General features: G+C 46.0%; 1 protein-coding gene and 1 long non-coding RNA gene across 3 annotated transcripts in view; one reads left to right on the forward strand and one right to left on the reverse strand.

The window, feature by feature from the left end:
• The window catches only part of LOC147015470 (neuronal acetylcholine receptor subunit alpha-5-like), a 45,016-nt gene extending 36,913 nt beyond the window's left edge, over nucleotides 1-8,103 (reverse strand). The window contains exon 1 of the mRNA XM_085850265.1: nucleotides 7,955-8,103. Within this exon, the coding sequence (XP_085706391.1) occupies nucleotides 7,955-8,021 (67 nt within the window). The 5' untranslated portion in view covers nucleotides 8,022-8,103. The remainder of the gene's footprint in view (nucleotides 1-7,954) is intronic.
• The window catches only part of LOC147015469 (uncharacterized), an 87,262-nt gene that overhangs the window by 49,907 nt on the left and 27,355 nt on the right, over nucleotides 1-10,000 (forward strand). Inside the window, exon 1 of one of the 2 annotated variants that reach the window (XR_015050348.1) lies at nucleotides 8,016-8,145. The exons of the other annotated variant lie outside the window; for it this stretch is intronic. This is a non-coding gene — a long non-coding RNA (uncharacterized LOC147015469). Of the gene's footprint in view, nucleotides 1-8,015; nucleotides 8,146-10,000 lie in introns of those variants that run through there. 2 annotated transcript variants of the gene reach the window in all.

The following is a 10,000-nucleotide window of genomic DNA, read 5'->3' on the forward strand; positions in this document are numbered from 1 at the left end:
AGGTAATAATTGCAGCTGCATTCCATCAGGGTTATATCAATCGATAAGGATGGCAATCTGTAGTTATGCTCGCTGTTGAAGATGGTTCAGGTTTATTTTGGGATGTTCACCCTGGGTTTCCAGGAACCGTGCGCGATGCTCGGGTTTTAAGACATTCAAATAAATGGACGTCAACATCCAGTGGTAATTTTCGACAACAATCAACATGGTACATTACAGGCCAGGATATATCACATTTACCCTATTACATGATTGGGTATGCAGCCTACCCATTGGGAAAATGGTTTCATTTGAAACAGGAAATTTAAATGAGGCACAAATAAACGACAGCAGCAAAATAAGCCATGCACGGTTTGTTGAGCACAAGGCAAGCTGAATGGGAGATGGAACGTTTAATGAAACGAAATGATTCTCATTTGAAAATTGTTCCATACATTCTAATGTCATGTTGCTTTCTCCACAGCCCATGAGAAAAGCGCAAGAGTTCGTTTACTGCAGAATGGATGAGTGAAGAGCTGTCACAAACGCATGAGTAACTAGAAGGACACTCGGTAGAGCGCATACCTCCGCCACGCAGTGCCTGACCCACTCCAACACATCGGGCCCAATACTTTTTTTTAAATACCATGTTACATGTCGTTTTTGGCCAAATATCTCAATTGTGAAGAATGACTTAAAAAAAATTTAATTACCGGATCTTCACCGTAATTGAATCATTTCTTCCTCAACCCACACCCAACCTGCCCACCAAGTATCATTCGAATCTGTCCATAACTTTTTGAGATATCGTGCAGACAAACAGACAAACACGGGTGAAAATATAACCTCCTTCCACCTTCGGTGATGGAGGTAACGACATAACCAAATACTAGTGAGCGGTCGTAGGATAGCTTAGAGATACACGCACTCACATTTGAGCTGTTTTACCTGGGTTCGAATCTTGACCCAACTATAAACTGTGGTCCTGGTGTTTCGCACGTTGGGCGATTCATCATTGTGTGTGCCATCCTCAGGGTAAACGTTAAGCCAGAAGAGCTTTCATAAAGCGTTAGACGTTAAAGACCTCACGACATATTTTGCGAAGACTAGGCAAGTTATCACCAGCACCCTGGCCAAATTCTATTATTTTTTTTTTCCATCACTGACTGTTGGAAAGGTAGCCAACATAACCTTGGCAAAGATAATGTTTAAACAGTATGGTACATTGATGGTATTGATGATGACCAGTACGGGCCCATAGGGGCGGGCCCGTAGGTGAGTGCCAGTATGTGCATCCCTCTCTCGCCCCCCTCTCTCGCCCCCCTCTCTCGCCCCCTCCTCTCTCGCCCCTCTCTCTCGCCCCCCTCTCTCACCTCTCTCGCCCCCTCTCTCACCTCCCTCTCTCGCCCCCTCTCTTTGCCCCCCCTCTATCGCCCCCCTCTCCTGTCCCCCTCTCTCGCAGATATTGGTTGACAGATAAATGGCCGTAACTTGGGAACCGCTCGTCCGATTAATATCAAACCTCGAAAAAGCACATCCGCAGGTCCCCGACAATATTCATGGCAAGTTTCAATCAGATCGGACCGTCAATTGTGCAAAAAAAATTAAAATAATAAAAGAAAATAAATAAATAAACATTAATTGTGACGTCATAGCACCATGTCTTGTCATTGGTTGACAGATAAATGGCCGAAACTTGGGAACCGCTCGTCCGATTGACATCAAACCTTGAAAAGGCACATCCGCGGGTCCCCAGCAATATTCCTGGCAAGTTTCAATCAGATCGGACCGTCAATCGTGCAAAAATAAATAAATAAACATTAATTGTGACGTCATAGCACCGTGTCTTGTCATTGATTGACAGATAAATGGCCGAAACTTGGGAACCGCTCGTCCGATTGACATCAAACCTTGAAAAGGCACATCCGCGGGTCCCCAGTAATATTCCTGGCAAGTTTCAATCAGATCGGACTGTCAATCATGCAAAAATAAATAAACATTAATTGTGACGTCAGAGCACCGTGTCTTGTCATTGGTTGACAGATAAATGGCTGTAACTTGGGAATCGCTCGTCCGATTAATATCAAACCTAGAAAAAGCACATCCGCGGGTCCCCGGCAATATTCCTGGCAAGTTTCAATCAGATCGGACCGGCGGTCGCAGACAAACAGACACACACACACACACACACACACACACACACACACACACACACACACACACACACACACACACACACACACACACACACACACACACACACACACACACACACACACTGCTGGATGATGGATGAATGATGATGATGATGATGATGATGATGATTGTGAAGGGAACAGTCCTTGTTCAACATCTATTAATTGCTCACTAAAACGTTTTCACGCATCAAGGATAAACATTGCTGTCGGTTTTACCCCGTGCACGCAAAGCGAGCGAAAAGGGGGTTTAACCAATTGGTTCACTTCTGTCCATCTGTCTACAAACGTCAGTTTATGATCGAGGAACAACTTAATTTCAATCGAATGTTATATATTGAACATGAATCAGAAAATGAACACCTAGTTATCAGGACTGTTGTGGATTTCCCGCCCGCCGGCGTGCGAACTACCGCGTCTAACCAACAGCGGTCGCTTCGCCCACCGAACGGACAATCCAGTCGCGGCTTTCCGGATCAACGCCGGAAACCAGCCACGGGTGTGTTTTTAACCACACCACAACCTTGTCCGCACTCTACCCGCGCTACAGGGTCCGATCGCCAAATCTTCGATTTACCTAATTATTCGCGCAGGTAGGTTACCGAGAGATTGTACTTCAACGCGACCGCTTGGAAACGAGCCGATTAAGCAGCTCGCTTCCTTTTGGGATAACCGAGCGGGGTATTATCGCGCAGTCCCGTTGGACCCGATCACTTTACCGGCTATTTAAAAACCAACTATATTCCGAGTGCAAGATGGGGCAGTTCAATGAGGGAATGGACACAACGAACAGGTTTACATTCACACAAGGACATTTATTCTAATAAAGCACGTATGCAATTAAACAAGGCAAAACACGTATGCAATTATACAAGCAACAAACGCATGACAAAAGAACTACAACCGTCTACTTATTATGTACAGTCACTTGCACTTAACAACAGTTCCTACTTGTTAGACGGCCCACGGACACAAGTACGCACACGCACACACACACACACACACACACACACACACACACACACACACACACACACACACACACACACACACACACACACACACTCACACACCCAAGAAATGGTGGCAGAGGCCTTTAATAACGAGCTTCAGCTCAGAGGACAGGTGAGCTGAAACTCAGAACCTATCTCGAACCTCTCCACCTCGTGTGGTCTTCAAGTTGTTCGGATCCGGGCTCCAGCGAGAGCGAGCTGCGATCCTTCCCGAGCTCCTGCGAATCCTCCCGCGCTTCTCAACACGTGCTGGTGAGACGAGGCGCCGATCCTTCTCGTCAATGCGTCGCTTCCCCGAGGAACCACCTCCCGCGCTTCTCAACACGTGCTGCTGAGACGAGGCGCCGATCCTTCCCGTCGATGCGTCGCTTCCCCGAGGAACCACCTCCAAGAAGAGGTCGATCCGCAGCGCATCTAATCGATTTCTGAACATTTAAACAATGGAAGGTGAGCTATCTTGGGAACAAGCACTTATCGACATAGCTGACTAAAGGAACCTGAATGTTGTGTGCAATCGAATTCCCAAATTCGTAAGAGTACTATGTCTCTGAATTTGTCCTGATTATGCACGGACAGAGAGGAGTGAGATGATGTTTTTTACTCTGTCTGCTGTCTGGCGGTGAAACAAAATTGAAAATCATTCCAAACAGGAAACTTACTGTTTTTAAGGATGTTATAAAGGACACAAACAACAGATATGAATGATGAATGTAACATGTTAAACAAGGTGGTGTGTAAGACGCTGCATCAACGATGGTAAATTTGTGAAAAAAAATGTTGTTTTCTCTGACCCTTAAAATCTCTATTTTATTTCAATTGAAATATCTACTTTAGAACTGTGGAACACAAATCGTCTTTTTGACACTTTCGAAACCCTTCCATTTAGCAGTACTTCGACTAAATATGATGACATTTTATGTCATGATGACCAATCAAATTTTCTGCTCACAGACCTCGCCCATGTCCTTGTTTCTCAAGACAGCCCGGGGTAACTAGGTAAGGTGTTCTATGAACTCTCTAGCTGTTGTTTCATGGGTTTGGCTCTTTTGTATGATAACTCAAACTATACTGCAGTGTATTTGTAAAGCTCAAACTCAAACATGGTAAAAAGAAGAGAAAACAAGCTCGAATGAGCTAAGATCCTCGTCTTCTTTATGATGAAGTCATAAAAACGAATATGACGTCATTGTGATGTATCAGGTTTGCGATAAATTATTATCTGTGCCAATTCCCGGCTTGATTCCCGCAAACAAAATTCAAACAGCTTGCCGAGTTTCGGAGATAATGGAATAGGCGATTTCCATTAGCGGCGATATTATAACGTCAACTTTTTTTTCGAGGAAGAATTTCCAAAATCGGAGATGGTTACTGCCTGCGAGTGGGTTTTCTGCATATACATGGCAAGTTTCATGAAGATCTGATGAAAACTCTGGGTTGTGAAACAAAAAATGTCAAAAAATAGGAATGACATCATAAAAATTGATATGACGTCATAGTGATGTATCATATGTACGGTAATTAATCTCTGTTAATGCCCTGTTCGATTCCCGCAAACAGAATTCAAAAAGCTTGTCTAGTTTCGGAGATATTTGTTCGGCGATTTACATTAGCGGAGATATTTTGACGTCATAACTCTTTTTCTCGGAGTAATTTTCAAAATCGGAGATGGTAACTGTCTGCGCAGGGTATTTTTACATATATACGCCAAGTTTCAGGAAGTTTCGATGAAAACTGTAGGCTGTGAAACAAAAAAGTCCACAAGAACAACGACGTTCTTATCTTATGGAGAACGTTGATAGAGTGAGCTTCTTCTTATGAAGAAATGAAGAAACGAAAAAGAAATGAAAAATGAAAAAAAAAGGAAATGAAAACGAAAAAAGAAAGAAATGAAAATTTCTTCTTATGAAGAAATGATAGAGTGAGTAAGACTTGGAGATCCTCCACGAGGATCTAAAAAAAAATCACGTTCTTACCTACCCAATCTGGGGTGTTGCTGTGGGCAAACTGCAAACTACTAGGTCGAATTGAAAAATCGTCCGTCCTACCGTTTTTCTCCAAAACAGATAAAGATATTCGAATGAAACGAAGACAGATACTCATATCAATCTCTATTCTACCACGGTGCATATTTAATTCTCAACATAATCACCACTGCAGTCCATGCATTTCTGTCAACGTTCAAGTAGTTTTGTGATGCCATCACAATCGAACTGTGTGCCCTGCTGAGTTAAACAGGGAGTCACAGAGGCCTTGATGCCATCATCAAAAGAAAGATGTTCTCCATGGAGGTGTTCCTTGAGTTGTTGTTTTTGGTATACAGAGTGGAGTGTCATGGAAGAGCTAGTAAGTACACTGAACAAATCAGGACGTAACAGGACAGAAGGAGAGAGAGAGAGAGAGAGAGAGAGAGAGAGAGAGAGAGAGAGAGAGAGAGAGAGAGAGAGAGAGAGAGAGAGAGAGAGAGAGAGAGAGAGAGAGAGAGAGAGAGAGAGAGAGAGAGAGAGAGAGAGATATATATATATATATATATATATATATATATATATATATATATATATATATATATATATATATATGCCAACAATGGAGTTGAAGGACAAGATAGAGGGAAACATGGATAAACAATGGAAGTGGGGAAGAATGGGATGCAGGAAAGGTTGCATGGGTGGACAGGATGGACACAGAAGAATTCTCAGGAGGGAAAACTGGATATTAGGAAGGAAGTGGACTGGGGGTGGGACGGGGGTGGAGTGGTGGGATGGGTTGGTGAGGGTAGAAGAGATCTTGGTTTTTGGATTTTGGATGATCTGAGATGGTGTCTTGATAATGCCTGGATGATAATGCTTGAGATGATGCCTGGATCTGAGATGATAACAGCTGTCTTGAAGAACTGGAGGGAAGAATGCGATAGAAGACAAGAAGAGGATGTGAAAGTTTGTTCCACAGGCTGGATAAAAGAGTAACGAATGAGTGGAGGTGAGCAGTGATCCTGGATTTAGGCAGTTTCACCAGAAGGGGGTTTATGGAGGACCGTGTATGCCCTGCACAAGCCTGGTGGGGAGGGGGTCAAAGCACGGAAAGAGCAGAGGGTGCAAGACCAGAGAGGAAGTGGTAGAAGACAGACAGACCACCGACCTGTTTGTGATGCAAAAGTGAGAGGCCCATAGAGATTACAATGATATTGAAGGACAAGGTTTCCACGGTGTCAATCTGAGAAAGCCATGAGGCAGAAGAGCCAGCCCAGAGGGGAGAACATTACTCCATCAAGCTATGGATGAAAGCTTTGTAGGTGGAGAGGAGTTCTGGTGTGCCAAGGAATGACTATTATGGAGGATGCCCAGTCAATGACTGACTTCGGAGGCCAATTTTGAAATGTGGTTTACCCAAGAAAGATCATGGCTGATGATGACACCTGGAAATTTGAAGAGTGAAATTCCTCAAGAGGATTGTGATGAAAATAGACGGGGGAGAAGGGGGGAGGGGCGTGTTGCCGGATGGTCCTTTGGGAGAGAGACAGTGAGAGTGTGAGATTTGACAGGGTTGAAAGTCATATTCCAAGTGTTTGACCAGCTTGTGATTTTGTCTAGGTCTGAAGATAGCGAAGAGGCTGCAATGTACCTGTCTGGAAGATGGATGTCACGGCAGACAGTGGATTAGGGACAGATGCCAATTTTGTTGCTTTTACCACAAAAGCCACAATTCCACTCAATTTTCTCACACGTCTGCCACACCAGTGCTCATATGCAGCACCATACCTGCAAAAAATGTCATCAACAAAACACAGGCCCTAAAAATTATTGGTCAATAGGTTCTCGAGGTGGAGTCCCAATGCACCCCAGCCGTCCCTGTCTACAGCAATGTAAGGTACGTATCATTCTCAAAAGAAAACAATTGCCATGAAACTCTTTTTGTTTGGTTGTATTGATTTATTTATTCATACGTAGCTTAATAGCCGCTTGGCTGCATCATTTTCTGGGGCATAGCTGTGACACTGATGCAGTGCCCCGGTTACCAGTAAGCTGGTACTCATTTTGAGAACCTCAGAAGGGTGACAGACTGAATTGACCGACCTGGTCATCTTTTGCGAAGACTAGGCAAGTTATCACCAGCACCCTGGCCAAATTCTATTTTTTTTTCCATCACTGACTGTTGGAAAGGTAGCCAACATAACCTTGGCAAAGAGGATGTTTAAACGGTATGGTACATTGATGGTGTTGATGATGATGATTGTGAAGGGAACAGTCCTTGTTCAACATCTATTAATTGGATAAACCTACCTGGTTTATCTGCCTGGTTGATTGACCTATCTGGTTCAACGGTGACAGGGGCTTGAACACAAGACCCTAAGACATTAAGCTGGCCACTCTAACCATTAAGGCAATGCCAGGCATTTGTTTGGTTTGTTAATATGAAATATGTTGCTTTGTAACAAAAATTATTTGCACAATACTATGCGATTACCACTTTGGTGGCACCAAATCAAATCAAAATCAAAAAAGTGGCACCAAATCCACTTTGGTGCCAGAGTTATTTATTATAAATGATAAAGACGGTTATGTTGTGGGATTTTAATACCGCAAATAAATATCTATAACAACTAACCACTGAACGATCTTTCACGCCTGCAGGTAACGTGCAGGTAGCGTGCAGATAACGTGCGGGTAGCGTGCAGGTAACGTGCAGGGAGCGTACTTTCCAGACGCAACAATGGACAACGCAAAACGCGGCGCGTGCGCAACAGCGCAGCCTCCGCTCGCCGTTACTTACCGGCGGCCGCCAGGATCACAGTCACAACGAACGTCAGGAGCAGGCGGCTACGGATGCGCGTCCACATTTTACCCACCACGTGGATTCACGGCGACTGGACTCGAAGCAGGGCCCGCTGGCACAAAAATAAACCTGCTGCGTTCGGCGACGGCGACGACAGCGGGCGGACCCAGATGGAGGGCGGAAAGTTTGTACGTACGCCGATGTTGACGTGCTTCGCGTGCACCACGTCAATGCCGTGGACGAAGGTGCACGCGCGATGCTTTGTGAGCGGAGATTTACGAGCGTTGGACAGGGTTACATGTTCCACCAATGCCTGGAGCCTGAAGCGCGTGCAGGGGCTGTGCCCTAATTCGAACAAAGGATGCTCATTTGTGTGTCGATTTACGGTCCATGGCTCGGCGTGATGCGTGGTCATGCCTCGAGATGGGCGGCATTTTCTGTTGGAACGTTAAACACAGTGCAAGGCAAAACAAGTACAAACATTTTCATGTAATAATATGCCATATACATGAATGTGTATATATATATATATATATATATATATATATATATATATATATATATATATATATATATATATATATATATATATATATATATATATATATATATATATATTGTTGCGGATTCGCGCCCGCCGGCGTGCGAACGGCCACGTAACTCGAATCGCGGCACGTCGCCCACCGGACGGACAATCCAGTCGTGACCCTCTCGGACTAACGCCGGGAACTAGTCACGGGTGGACCTTTCGGTCTCACCACGATCGTGCCAATCGGCCCCCGCGTGGGATAGGGTTGCTCGCCAAATTCGACCTACCTAAGTACCCACACGGAGGGTAGACCGGGCGATCGCACCTCGCCGCAGGTCGACTTCGGACACGGGCCACTTTAAGCGACCCGTTCCGTACTATCGGGATAACCGAGCGGTGTTATTCGTCGGCCTCGACGGTTCGATTAATTATCGGGCGTTTTAGCCCACGACCAACCCTTTACGTGAAGCAAGATGGAGATTCAATGAAAGAAAAGACGAAGTGAAGCGGGAAAACAGTTCAACATAACTCACATTTATTTCGCGATGAACGGGAAGCACACATATACAATTACACCAAAAGCACATGTAAAAGGAGAAGAAACACAATATTACACAAAAAGCAAATATAAAAGAGGAACACAATGCAGAGCTATCCGACTACCGAGCACACGGCAACACTTATACAATTTTACTTCACAGACGGCGCCGACAACACAGATACCCAAAGCAAAAGAAAAAGAACCACCCTCCAGGATGAGGGGGGTAGACGGGCCTGGGGCCGAGACCGTGTCGGGCCTACCCGTCTGATGATGAGACGCAGAGCGGCGGTGGCGCCCCAACTCCGCGGGCCTCGCGGACAGTGTCTGGTAGGGGGTGGGAAAGGGGCCCCCTTGTCACACTATCTCAGCGCGGGGGGAAACAGGAGGGGGTTGTTGATGCTCGGGGGGGAGGAGGATATCACCCTGTCTCGGGTCCCGCGACGAGCGTCGCCACCTCGACCTCGGTCGCGCCGCCGGCCTCTCCCTCCGCTGCTCCCCGACTCCGACGCGAGCACCCCCTCGATCGCCTTCGCCGCCGCCACCTCTCCACAGCTCCGTCCTCTTCTTCCCAGCTCCACCGACAACTCCCAACCGCGAACTCGAACTTCTCCCCTCCGAACTGAACTGTTTGGCGAGCGCGGCCGTTTATATCCCCCGTGGCCTCGCTCCCCCACCTTTGACCCTTTACCTCCGACCCTTCACCTCCAACTGGCTCCCCATTGGACCGAGGAAAAGTGGGCGTGAATGCTTTTTGATCCATGAATTTGCATATAGCGACCTCACTCCAACGCCCTGGAGGCGGGGCCAAATCGCCCCACGCTCTCCGATAGGACGGAACAGAAGTGGGCGTGAGTCGTTTTTGATCCGTTTTTCTCGGAAAGTCTGTGATGTTTCTGAACACGCTGCTCGGTGCGCGCCCTGCACGAGTCCAGTATCGGTGCCCACAAGTGGCGCAAGAACGGTGGTGATGCGA

This window comes from Eptatretus burgeri, chromosome 12, assembly GCF_056783735.1.
Source record: "Eptatretus burgeri isolate ZD-2024b chromosome 12, Ebu_testis_v1, whole genome shotgun sequence".
Taxonomy (NCBI): Eukaryota; Metazoa; Chordata; class Myxini; order Myxiniformes; family Myxinidae; genus Eptatretus; species Eptatretus burgeri.